At 38.5% G+C, this 14,583-nt stretch overlaps 1 protein-coding gene across 6 annotated transcripts in view; it reads right to left on the reverse strand.

Moving 5' to 3' along the window:
- Positions 1-14,583, reverse strand: part of PATJ (PATJ crumbs cell polarity complex component) — a 450,328-nt gene that overhangs the window by 117,178 nt on the left and 318,567 nt on the right. For all 6 annotated transcript variants that reach the window (XM_037827057.1, XM_037827058.1, XM_037827056.1 and 3 more), the window contains one exon: positions 858-930. In XM_037827057.1, the coding sequence (XP_037682985.1) occupies positions 858-930 (73 nt within the window). The remainder of the gene's footprint in view (positions 1-857; positions 931-14,583) is intronic.

A 14,583-nucleotide genomic window follows, 5' to 3' on the forward strand; every position in this document is an offset into this window, starting at 1 on the left:
AGCCTGGCAGGTAGAGGAGATGGCAAGTACAAAGGCCCTGAGGTTAAAGCTTGTTTGATGAAAAATACAAAAAAGTAAAACAAAAGGAACTAGAACAGTAAGAACAAGGGGATGAGTAGTATGAAAAGAGGTTAGAGAAATAACAAGGGGCAGATTTTAGAAGGCCTTGGAGAGTTTTCTAAGGACTTCGATTATTCAGAATAAGACAGCCTAAAATAAATTTAGAGAGAGAGAGAGAGAGAGAGGGAGAGAGAGCAAGAGAGCGAGCATTCCAGAATGTATTTAACACCACTTAACTGTATACTTGAAAGTGGCTATAATGACTAATTTTAATCTGTATTAGTTATACATGTTACCAAAATAGAACTGTACAACACAAAGAGTGAACCCTAATGTAAATTATGAACAATAGTTAATAATGTAATGATAAAAATAAAACTTCATCAATGGTAACAAAGGTACCACACTAACACAATATGTTAATAATAGGGAGAACTGTGTTTGTGGGGAGGGGTATACGGAAACTCTGTAAATTTAAAATTACCCTAATAAAGAAATTTTAAGAAAAACAAATTTTCTAATAAATTAGGAAATATCCAATAAAAAATTATATATTTAGAGAAACCTTAAGGAACTTTGAGGAAGGTAATATTTATATGGTTCCAATATACTTGTTTAATATTGTTTTATATTACTTTATCATCATACACCTTCTATTCTAGTCAGGGAAATGCCCTGGTCAATAAATTCTATAAGGTTGTAAAACCAAATACTGAAAGTCAAAAATAATAGATTTGGGGAAAGTGCTCATGATAAATCCATCTAATTCGGTAAGAGCTAATTAGGAGCCACCTCACCTCGACAGAAGACGGGGAAATTGAAGGTAATGCGAAGGGAGGAACAGCCATCTGATGGACTGCATCTTCATTTCTGTGGAGTGTTAAAAACAGCAGAATTAGCACACATTACACACTACATTTCTGGTTCAAATTATAATCACTTCCTTAGCTCTCAGTCAAAAATGCACACGCAGCACTATAGAATAAAATATATACACATATTGGTTCCAAGCATCAAAGCTATTAGGAATAAAAAGGGATGTATTACTCAAGGGATACTAAGATACAATTATTACTGACAAAGAATGATGATACTAAGAGTTTGCCAAATCCTGCTTACTAAGACAGGTGTTGCAGAGGATAATTTTGGAAAGGCATCAGCTCTTTGAGCACTGTGGGGTATAAATTTTTCAAATGGGTGTGTGTAACCTCTAGGCCCCATTAATGTCTACAGTGTTTTGTTCTTTGAACTGGAAAGGCTCTCAGCCTCCTTACTTGGCTTCTAAATTTGTTTTGCCAAATGAAGGATGATGGGATGTCTACGGCAGACCCTGCATGGGTGACACTGTGAGGAGGAGTGATGGATGGAGAGAGCCGAGATCCAGACAGACAGCGCTTTGCGGGTTAGACTAATTCTACTATTCATCATCCTAATTGGAGCAGAGTAGGGAGGGGCTGAAACCTGATCACTGGTGACAGGCAAACAACAAGTCCTAAAATACCAGTTCTGATTAGTGGGGCCTATTTCTACCATGTTTCTGGCAACTAGTAGACAGCGATTCTGTGGGAGATAATCGCTATCTGTTGATAATCATTCATGATGCAAGAGCAGTATAACAATCTCAAGATTTATGTGAAGTGTTTGACTTCATATTTCACAGTATAAACCAAGAAAACTCAGATAATGCTTCTTGCTGAAATGCAAAGATTTAAGACTGTTTACAGATCTGTCTCCTTATGAACAGTGTATAAGAATAGCCACTACCTGACTTTGGAGGGCACTCAAAATCCAGCCCCATTTTATTTCTGGCTTCTCACAAACTGGATAGTGACTTCATTGGTCCATGTCATTCCTGCTTCTGTGCTTTAATCATGTCACTGCCTTTACCTGAAATGCCATTTTTTATTCAATTTTTATCCCACCCATCCTACTAAAACAAACCACTCACTAAGCCCTTCCCCAAAGTGGCCCTCTCCTTTACTGGCTTACTAAAGTTTTCATTTTCCTTTTCTTAGAACTCCCTCCTCCTTATATTTATTCAAAGGAATAACCTAACTGCAGGTTCCTGCTATTCTCTTCCCCCTCAGAACCAGAGCAAACAAATTCTAAGTGCAAGAACATGCACAGTTAAAAGCAGCTCTGACATAAAGTCATCTCTACCAAATCAGAATAAAGTCACACCCACTTGGAATCGAATTGAATGTTCAGAAATAGACTCTCATCTATGGACAATTGATGACAATTAATTATACAAAAATTAACTTGAAATGGATCAAAGACCCAAACATTATCACCAAGACCATAAGACTTTTCGAAGAAAATGTAGGGAAATATCCAAAAGATCTTGTGATAGGAGGTGGTTTCCTAGACCTTACACACAAAGCACAAGCAATCAAAGAAGAAATAGATAAATGGGATCTCCTCAAAATCAAACACTTTGGTATATCAAAGAACTTTGTCAGAAAAGTAAAAAGGCAGCCTACACAATGGGAGACAATACTTGGAAACCACATATCAGATAAGAGTTTAATATCCAGAATACATAAAATGATCCTACAACTCAACAACAGAAAGACAAACAAACTGATTAAAAAATGGGCAAAAGATATGGACAGACACTTTTCTGAAGAGGAAATACAAATGGCTCAAAAACACATGAAAAAATGCTCAACTTCATTGGGTATTAGGGAAATGCAAATCAAAATCACAATCAGATATCATCTCACACCTACTAGAATGGCCACTATACAAAAACTAGAAAACTACAGGTGCTGGAGAGGATGTAGAGAAAGAGGCACACTTATTCACTGTTGATGGGAATGCAGAATGGTGCAGCCACTCTGGAAGGCACTGTGGTGGTTCCTCAGGAAGCTAATATAGAATGGCCATATGATCCACCAATTCCATTACTAGGTATATACTCAGAGGAACCAAAAGCTAAGAGACATGAATGGACATTTGTAAACCAATGTTTATAGTGACATTATTCACAATTGCCAAGAGGCGGAAAAAGCCCAAATGTCCATCAACGGATGAGTGGATAAACAAACTGTGTTACATACACACAATGGAATATCATGCAGCTGTAAGACAGAACAAGTCACAGAACATACAATAACGTGGATGAACCTTGAGGACGTTATGTTGAGGGAAGTTAGCCAGAAACAAAAGGCAAATACTGTATGGTCTCACTAATATGAACTAAGATAAATGAGAAAATGTTGAGAATTAAAAGCTGAGAACACAGGTAATCAGGAGACAGAAGGAGGGTAGAGACTGGGCATTTGATGATGAAGCACTATAGAATGTTCAACAAGATAGATAGCACAGATTCAGAAATGGGTAGCATAATACTGTGTGATAGCAGCACAATATTGTAAGTACACTGAACAAAGAAGTCTGTGAGGAAAGCTGAAAGAGGAGGGCTAGGGGCATGTAGGACACCAGAAGGAAAGATAGACGATAAAGACTGGGACTGTATAACTTAGTGAAACCTAGTATGGTCAAGGATTGTGACTAAATGTACAAATATAAAAATGTTTTTACATGTGGGAGAACAAATGAATGTGAACCTTGCAAGGTGTTGAAAAAGGGATGGTATTGGAGAAAAAATATAATCAAAGAAAACTGGAGTCTATGGTTAACAGTAACACTGTAATATGCTTCCATTTAATGTAACAAAGGCAATATATCAAAGCTAAATGTCTATGAGAGGGGGATATAAGGGAGGGGTATGGGATTCTTGGTAGTGGTGGTGTTGTCTGATCTTATTAGAATAGTGTTTTGTACGATATTTTAATTTTTTTGTAAATCTTTTTCATTACTCATAAAAAATTTTTTTTTGGAGTAATGATTATGTTCAAGTGCTGACTATGGTGGTGAATACACAACTACATGATGATACTATGAACAACTGATTATACACTGTGGATAATTGCATGGTATGTGAATATATCTCTATAAAATTGCAGGGAAAATACAAACAGGGATACAAGTGCTGGAGAAAACATGGAGAGAGGGAAGTACTAATTTACTGTTGGTGGGAAAGTAGAATGGTATAGCCTATCTGGAGGACAGTGTGGTGGTTCCACAAGAAGCTAAGTACGTGAGTACTACAAGGTCTTGCAATCTCATTATGGGGTATAATACTTGGAAGATCTGAGAGCAGAGACATGAATGGACATTGGCACACTGGTGTTTACGGCAGCAGTATTTACGATTTGCAATGGATGGAGGTGGCCTAAGGGTACCTCACCTGATGAACAGAATGATGAACTGTGGTGTATGCATGCAATAGAATATTGAGCAGCTGCAAGAAGGAATGAAGCTGTGAGACATACAATTAGGTGAATGGATCTTGGGGAAAGCATTTTGAGAGCAGTATGTGAGAAACGGAAAAATAAACTTTATAATGCCTAATAGGAACTAAATACAATGTTTAAACTCTGAGAATTGAATCTTAGAGCACAGCTTATCAGGGGAATGCTTATTGTGATGGTCCCTAGACAGTAAGTTCTTAGAGCAGTCACATCTACTCCTGAGTTGTAATGGTTCTTTACAAATTCTGAGATGCTGAGCTCTTTGTGTATAACCTGGCTAGTCTCTAAAATTTTGGGTATCTGGATGACACCTGAACCTCAGAGCTAGAGTTTGGCAGTTGCTTCATACAACAACTGTTAAAAAAAAGCTGCAAAAGAGTTCAGACTTCAATTAGAGTTATGAATGAAGAGAATCTGGTTAGGACTAAGGCAAATCAGGCCAAAGGGTAAAGGATTGTGTTTTAAAACTTCAACCTCTGTGTGAGAACAAGGGAAGAGATGTTTATTTGGTGCAGGATCTATATTTTCTGCAGCACACTAAATAATTTAACTTGTATGGTCAGTTTATTCAAATACCATAATTACATGGAACTTTGAATAGGAAGTCAGATCTGGTAGGTTTGTACAGGTTAGTGGGAAATCCTGATACATCCCAAAGTAATTTTGGCAGAGAATAAAAATATATTTGCAGCTGCCCCTCTCCCGCCAAGGAACTGGGGAAAAATCTGGAAATGTCGGACTTTCCCATCTGGGTTATTACTGATACTCTCACAAACTTTGAAGGACTAACAATTTAGTAGGATAAACCCTCAATCTTGGGGCTTGCCCTTAAGAGGCTTGTTACTGCAAAGAAGAGTCTAAGTCTACTTACAATTGTGCCTAAGAGTCACCCCCACAGAACTTCTTTGTTGCTCAGATGTGGCCCCTCTCTCAGCCCACACGGCAGGTGAACTCACTGCCCTCCTCCCCTACGTGGGACATGATTCCCAGGGATGTAAACCTTCCTGGCAGTGTGGGACATGACTCCCGGGATGAGCCTGGACCTGGCACTGTGGGATTGAGAAAATCTTCTTGACAAAAAGGGGAAAGCGAAATGAAACAAAATAAAAATTGCAGTGGCTGAGAGATTTCAAATGGAGATGAGAGGTCACTCTGGAGGGCATTCTTATGTGCTGTATAGATATTCCTCTTTAGTTTTTAGTGTATTGGAATACCTGGAACTGTCGACCTGTAACCCAGTAGCCTTGATTCTTGAAGGCGATTGCCCAACTACGTAGCTTACATGGTGTGACTGTGTGATTGTGAAAACCTGGTTGCTCACACGCCCTTTGTCCAGAGTATACACAGATGAGTAGAAAAATGGGGACAAAAACTAAATGAAAAATAGGGTGGGATGGGGGTTGGAATGTTTGAGGTGTTCTTTTTCACTTATATTTTTATTTCTTTTGGAATAAGGAAAATGTTCAAACATTGATTCTGGTGATGAACGTCCAACTATATGATAGTACTGTGAATAATTGATGGCACACGGTGGATTACTGTAGGGTATATGAATATATCTCAATAAAACCATATTAAAAAACAAAAGTCACATCCACCACTCAAGCTGAGCCACCGTTTTCATACATGCAACATATGAACAAGTACGTTTTGAGGCAGCGCATGCTCGGCTAATGCCCACCTCCTAACTTATATAGTCTCACCCTATCTTTCTAATTTCCCTAGACCAGCCCCTGTGATCTCCTCATAAATATCCCCAAAGTTCTTCTGCTCAGGGAGATAGATCTGAGGTCTGCCTCCTGTCTCCTGGCAGGCTAGCCTAACTATAAATGCTTTCTTTTCTCAAAATCCTGGTGTCACTATATTGGCATTTGTGCTTATCAGGCAAGAGCTCACTTGAGTAGTAACACTACTACTCTTGTGTGAACCCAATGACCTTAAATTAGTGAATTATTGCCTTAAATTCAAAGACTATCTATATTGGTGTCTTCCAAATTTATATATTCAACTCAGATCTTTTCCTGAGCTTAGAATCTGCATATCCAACTCCTACTTCATATCTCCACGAGATGTCTTATAAGCATCTCAAATAAAATAGAGCTCTTTATCCTGCTCAGATCCCAGATGGTTCCACAGCTGATGCTCCCCTCCAGAGTAAGTGTCAACGACAACCATCCAGTTGTTAACCAGGAATTTGAGAGTCATTCTTGAAATCTCTTACCCCTCAACTATATATACCGTGTTGATTCTACCTCCAAAGCCTATCTTGGATTTTCCCACTTCTTTCCATCCTATCCTAGTGCAAGCCTTTATTTCTCACCTGAATTAATGGAGAGCACACCATTTGGTCTCCCCACTTCCACTCTACCTTCTCTCCCCAATTAATTCTTCACCCAGCAGACCTATGGTCTTAACACATAAATCTGAGTATATTTTGATCCTCTGCTTAAAATTCTCATATGACTGCTTATTGCACTTAGGATCAAGTCCAAAATTGCTACTGAGGCCACAACACCTTGAGCAATCCGGCCCCAGCCTCCCTCTCCAACCTCCTCTTTGTGCCCTCTTCTCCCGTCCTCTATGCTGTGGGGCCCAGAAACACTGGCTTTTTTTCCATTTCTCAGTGAGCCAACCTCCAACCACTTTAGGGCCTTCTCTCATCCTTTCCTTGTCTACTCTGCATACCTGCTGTCCAAATCCTTTGTCTGATTTAATCAAATTTCTTCTTCATAGCTTATCATACATGCCATTTCCTGAAACAAGCCTTCCAGGACATGCATGATATGCTTATAGCATCCTATACAATAATTGCTTTTGTAGATCTGTTTCCTTCATAACTGACCTGATCCTGTATGAACATTTACTTCAAGTCTATCTTTCTCCCCAGAGTATAAGCACTCCAAGGGCAGGAATTAATTTCCTTCCTATACTCTATTATGTATCTAGGGAAAACACAGTATTTGGTAAATAGTTTGCACTTAATGTAGTTATTGAAAAAATGAATGAATGAGGGGAATGTAACAATCATTTACTTCAAAGAAGAGATGGCAAGATAAGAATTTCAGGTCCAGTCCCACCCCTGCCCAAAGCTATGGGACTTTGGAGAAATCATTTCTCATAACCTCAGTTTCCTGATCTCTTAAGTAAGCAGACTGAACTCTATCAATTCCAAGTTATAAAAATGCTTTGTGGAATGAAGCAGAATATAAAGAGGTAGACAGACAAATATCTTTTCAGAAATAAATTTCAGGCATCATTTTTTTTTCTTTTTTTTTTTCTTTCCAACTTTCTCACATTCTAGCATTATCTAGTACATAGGCCAAATCAAAGCAATTGGGAGAAAACCTAAAACTATAAAGTGACATAGAGCATGAAGAATATATCTATTTTTTTCTGACAGGATTACAGAGTTTCTGAACATGCACTATTATGTTAAGAGATTGCTAGTATATTTCAGAGTACAATCCATTCCTCAGCAATTTGCTCAGATATAGAAAAAGTAATCAGTTACTCCTGTATAAGTAATAGCATTTTCCCAGTGGTAATTCCCTTTCCCATTCAGGAACCCCATCAAATAACACAACAGAGCTCAGCTCTAGCTTAGAGCTGAAAGGCAACAGGATATGTCTGCTCCAGATTCGTAACTCACAGGGAAGAGTATCTGGCAGTAATTAAGCAGATGGCTTTTCATATCTCTTTCAAGGTTACCAGCATTAAAAATATAGCTGCACATAAATTTGAGAGATCATGAATAAATGGACCAAGTTAGCTCAAAGTGGCCAAGCTATTCCTTTACAACGTCATGATTTCTCCCAAATCAGTATGACTTTAATGGCCTTTAAGATCATTTTTTAAACTCACATAATGGAAAACCTACAATTACTCTCAAAGGATAGAAGAAAGCTGAGAAGCTTAATAATCCTTTATAATCCACTTAATAGTAAGTGTTCACACACCTTGGCATCAAGCAGTGGAGAGTGACATGGTAGCAATTATTAAAAAGTAGGAAGAAGGAAACAAAAGGAGAGAAGGCATTTATACGTTAAACAAGCAGTTAGCCTGAACGATTTCTGGGGACCCTCTGAACCCACATATCCTATTATTCTTGTATCATCTATGAAGAAAAAGAGGCAAGAAGATGAATAAAATGTTTCCTTTATAATTAACCCAATGTAAGTTTCTTATGTCCTGGTACCCCATACAAGATACAATCAGGCATGCTAACTGTTTGTTGGTGTTTGTATAACTATTTTAAAGAGCAATTGGGAGAGAGTTGATGGAGCTCTACCATGGATAAAGAGAGAAAACAGTTTTCCAGGACACACCACCCTGTGTGTGCATGTCCTTAAGGCTGGATTTGCCATTAAAATTTTAAGGTCTGTTGTGTTCAAGGAGGTTGCTACGTGAAACCACTATGGAGGGGACGGGCCCAGGCCCTGGGTCCCCACAACAAAATATTAAATAACATTTAGTCTTGGTTTCTATATCTATAAATATGGGGTAATGTCTTCTAACAGAATTGTGAGTTAATGTAAATATCACAACTCCAAAGCAAAATAACAACAGTTAACATGCACCATTTTATGGTTTTATGATGGTTAAGTCTCAGATGTTTCAATTTCCAGGCACTAAGTCCTCAGCGTCTTTTAATTCATTTAGCCATCAACAGTTATGTTGATAAAATCTCCTAAATCTAAAGACTTCATCTTTTCTTCTCTTTTTCTAATTCTATGGTCCCAATCCAAATTCAGGTATTTTCATATAACCTGGACCATGACAACAGTGTTCCTATTAGTTTCCTTGTTTTTGCTATCTCTGTCTCAATAGAAATCACCCCCTTCCTGCAATCAAACCTGAAAATGGAATCTGAACAACCAAATATCAGAGTTCTCTCTGTTGGTGCTTGTTTTGTTTGAAGTACAGTTATTTATTTGCATATCTTAGAACTTCTCTGGGAGCTGAAATTATGTCTTTTCTTGCCTAATTCTATTGCATTATATAGCATCTGGCATATGGTAAGTGCTCACTGAGTGCTAGCATTAAATTTGTTCATGCAGTTTGGACCCAATCCTTTCTCAGGAATATCTACCCATCTAGTATTAACAAGCTCTTGCAGTATTTACTTCCCCAACAGTAATTTCTCTCTCCTCTGAATTTCTAAGCTATTAAGATGGCTGTCTCAGCAACTTCATTCTATTCATCTAAGAATACTTCACTGCATTCTTGAAAGCACATACATGCCATGTCCAAGGATTTGTTGATAACACAATATATTTATTACTTATCCATAAAAAGTGTAACCATAACCAAAACTGTAGCAAGAGATTTCATTAACATGTTATTTGAAGCATCAATCCAATAATCCTTTGCTAATTCCTCAGGTTAAATATGGATACTCGCTTCAATATGAACTCCAAAAGATCACTACAAATTGTGGTCAAAACAAAGATTGGAGGCTTCCAGTCATTAAAAGGGTGAAATGAGCTGCTCCAGTGCTCTGTGCCCCCACAGAAACCTTAAGCAACAAACAAAAGCTGGCAGAACCAACTTTATAAAAGCTCTGGAACACAATAAAAGGGTAGCAGTAACAGGGGAAGCACTGAATCAAGAAAAAGACAATTTAGATCAAAGATCTAAATACAAGAACCAATACCATAAAGCTCCTAAAAGAAAACACAGGGAAACATCTCCAAGAGCTAGTGATATGAGGTAGTTTCTTAGACTTTACATCCAAAGTAAAGCAACAAAAGAAAAAATAAATGGGAATTCCTCAAAACTGAATACTTTAGTACTCCAAAGGACATTATCAAAAGGGTGAAAAGGCAACCTATTCAATGGAAGAAAATATTTGGAAATCACATATCTGATAAGGGTTTGATATCCAGAATACATAAAGAAATCCTACAACTCAACAACAGAAAGACAAACAACCCAATTAAAAAATGGGCAAAAGATCATGAATAGACATTTTTCCAAAGAGAGAATATGGATGGTTAAAAAGCACATGGAAAAGATGCTCAGCCTCACTAGCTATTAGGGAAATGCAAATCAAAACCACAATGAGATATCATCTCAAACCTATTAGAAAGGTCACTATTAAATAAGCAACTACAAGTGTGGAGAAATTGGAAAATTTATTCACTGCTGTTGGGAATTTAAGTAGTACAGCTGCCGTGGAGGACAGTTTGGTGGTTCTCAGGAACCTAAGTACTGAGTTGCCTTACAACCCGTCTATCCCACTACTCAAGATACACCTAGAAGATCTGAAAGCAGGGATGCGAGTTGTCCTAGTTTGCTAATGCTGTGGAAGGCAAAACACCAGAGATGGATAGGCTTTTATAAAACGGGGGTTTATTTGGCTACACAGTTACAGTCTTAAGGCCACAAAACGTCCAAGGTAACACATCAGCAATCGGGTACCTTCACTGGAAGATGGCCAATGGCGTCCAGAAAACCTCTGTTAGCTGGGAAGGCACGTGGCTGGTGTCTGCTCCAAAGTTCTGGTTTCAAAATGGCTTTCTCCCAGGACGTTCCTCTCTAGCAAGCTTGCTCCTCTTCAAATTGTCACTCACAGCTGCACTGAGTTCCTTTTCTTTGAGTCAGTTCATTTATATGGCTCCACTGATCAAGGCCCACCCTGAATGGGCGGGGCCATGCCTCCATGGGAGTATCCCACCAGAGTCACCACCCACAGCTGGGTGGGGCACATCTCCATGCAAACAACCTAATCCAAACATTCCAACTTAATCCCCACTATTATGTCTGCCCCACAAGACTGCATCAAAGAATATGGCTTTTTCTGGGGGACATAATACATTCAAACCGGCACACGAGTAGACATTTGCACACTGATGTTCATATGTTCATAGTGGCATTATTCACAATTGCCAAAAGATTTAAACAACCCAGGTGTCTATCAACAGATTAATGAATAAACAAAATGTGGTATATACATACAATGGAATATTATTCAGAGGTGTGCTGGTTTGTATATATTATGTCCCCCAGAAAGGGCCATGTCTTTGATGCAATCTTGTGGGGGCAGAATGATTAATATTTTTGATTAGGGTGTGACCTCTTGATTGAATGTTTCTTGGAGATTTAGCCCTGCCTATTTAGCATGGGTCCTGATTGGTTTACTGGAGCCCTATAAGAGCTCAGACAGAAGGAGCTCGGTGCTGCAGCTGAGAGAGACATTTCGGAGATTGTCATTGAAAGTACTCTTTTGCTAGTCCTGAGATTGCCCAGAAGCTTAGAGAGAAACATCCTGGGAGAAAGCCATTTTGAAACCAGAACCCCAGAGCAGATGCCAGCCACATGCCTTCCCAGCTAACAGAGGTTTTCTGGATGCCATTGCCATTCTTCAATGAAGGTATCCTATTGTTTATGCCTTAGTTTGAACACTATTATGGCCTTAGGACTGTAACTCTGTAACAAAATGAACCCCCTTTATAAAAGCCAATCCATTTCTTGTATTTTGCATAATGGCAGCATTAGCAAACCAGAATAAGCGGTAAGAAGGAATGAAGTCCTGAAGCACGCGACAACATGGATGAACCTTGAGGACATTATGCTAAGTGAAATAATCAGATATACAAGGACAAATATAGTATGATCTCACTGACATGAACTAATTATAATATGTAAACTCATAGGCATAAAATATAGAACATAGGTTGCCAGGATATAGAACAAAGCCAAAAAATGGTGGCCATATGAATGTGGTAGAAAGGGGAAGTTTAGAGTCACATATGTCACCAGAAGGAAAGTTGGAGGTTAAAACACAGGAATGTATAAAACAGCGAATCCTGTGGTGAACAATGCCTATGATTAACTGTATAAATATGAAAAGGTTCTTTCATGAACTAGAACAAATATATGACACTACCAGCAGGAGTTAATAATAGAGGGGTGTGCTGGTTTTAAGCTCTTATGTATCCTAGAAAAGGCCATGTTCTTTTAGTCCATTCCTGTGGGTACAGACCTGTTGTGGGTGGGACCTTTTGGTTAAGTTATTTCAATTGAGATGTGACCCACTCCATTCAAGGTAGGTCTTAATCTTTTACTGGAGTCCTTTATGAGAAGATAAAGGACAGAAAAAGCCAAGAGAGCTTAGAGAGAAAAAGCCCCCTGGAAGAGCTGAGAAAGTGAGCCACTGAAGTCAGAAGCTGAAAGCAACAAAACCCAGGAAAGAAGGATGAGCAGACACTGGCCATGTGCCTTCCCATGTGACAGAGGTGTCCCAGATGTTGGTGACTTTTCTTCAGAGAAGGTGTCATCCTATTGATTCCTTAATTTGGACATTTTCAGGGCCTTAGAACTGTAAATTTGTTAAGCTAAGACATCTCCATTGTAAAAGCCAGTCCACTTCTGGTAGATTGCATTTCAGCAGCTTTAGCAAACAGAAAAAAAGGGGTTTATGGGGAAAAAATGTATGTATTGTAAACTATGGACTATAGTTAACAGTAATATTTTAATATTCTTTCATCAACAATAACAAATGTACTACATCAATACTGTCAATAATCCAATACTGCCAGTAATGGGGGGTGGGGTGGAGATAAGGGGTATGGGAGGACTTGAGTATTTTTTAAATTTTTATTTCTTATCTGTAGTAATAAAAATGTTCCAAAATTGATCATGGGGTTGTATGTACAACTATGTGATGATACTGTGAACCAGTGATTGTTTAATTTGGATGGTTTGCATGGTGTCTGAATATATCTCAATAAAAGTACATTTTAAAAGACATGAGGAAAAAAAACAATAAAACTTTAAAAACCCACCAAAAATGGTGCCCCACTGGCCCTTCACCCGTCCCCTCACTGGCTCACTGTGGAGCTTATGCATGAGTCCAGTATGGGTCCCTGGTTTGGATTCCAGAGGAAGCAAAGTACATATTGGGAACAGCCTCAAGGACTAAACCAGGATACTTGTCACAGGTTTGCTGTCTCAGAACTTGCTCTGCATGTTAAGGCAGCTCACAAAGCTCTCCTACCAAATATTACAGGAAAACAGTCAACTCACAACTGCCTGGGGCAAATGTCTGCTGGCTGTAGGACATACAGTGCAGTGTCTGGGGCCAGGGGAAATACCATTTCCTAGAGAAAAAGTGACACTAAGATTCATGGAGATGGGGGAATTCTGAGGGCCACACATGCATGCCAAGGACAAGATGCATGTGCCTTGGTCTATTCTCTAAACATATTGTAGGAAAACTAAGCTCTGAAGGATGACACTCACATAGGCCAATCTGGAACATATTCCTCAGTGTCTAAATTTCCGGGATAATACACTAAAATATCAAAATACCCAGGTTGCAACAAAAGATTACAAAACATCCAAAAGAAACATGAAACAATGGCCAAGGCAAAGGTGAAGACTAAAGCATTAGAAATCATCAACGAGGAAGTTCCCAGCTTAGAAATATCAAAGGCTTTTTAAAAATTGTCCTAAATATGTTCAGAGAGTTAAAGGAAAGCATTGACAAAGAAGTAAAGGAAGTCCGGAAAATGACAGCTGAACAAAATGAGAATGCCAATAAAGAAACAGAAATCACAAAAAGGAACAGAGATGGAGACCACAGTAACAGAAATTAAAAATTCCCTAGAGCAATTCAACAGCAGATTGGAGCTGGCGAAGAAAGAACCAATGAACTGGAAGAGAAGACAATTGACATTATTCAGTCTGAGGAGGAGAAAGAAGAAAGAAAGAAGGAAAGTGAATGGAGACCGAGAGGTTCGTGGGATACCATCAAGCATACCAATATATGCACTGTGGAATCCCAGAAGGAGAAGAAAGGGGAAGAAAGAGTATTTGAAGAAATAATGGTTGAACACAGAGTCCGTATGCTATTGAAGTAAAGTTGACATCAAACCAGATGAGATTTTTATAGATTTAGACTGTTAAATTTAAACCCTCTAAAAGGAAATATTGGAGAAGAAAATTAATGGGCTATGAGGAAAATCATTCATCTTTCAAGGAATGAATAGCACAATGAGCCCATGACAATTTCTAAATGAGACAAAAAACAGATATTGCTTTAATGTGTATGTATATGTGTGTGTGCATGCATGTATTTAGAATGATATAATTTCTCTTTTATCAGGGTGTGAGATATGTCCAAGGAGCATTTCTGTCTTTTCTAAGAGTAAAGCATGATGGGAATATATTATTTAGCATAGCACTTAAAATCATTATTGTC

This window comes from Choloepus didactylus, chromosome 2 (assembly GCF_015220235.1).
Source record: "Choloepus didactylus isolate mChoDid1 chromosome 2, mChoDid1.pri, whole genome shotgun sequence".
NCBI lineage: Eukaryota > Metazoa > Chordata > Mammalia > Pilosa > Megalonychidae > Choloepus > Choloepus didactylus.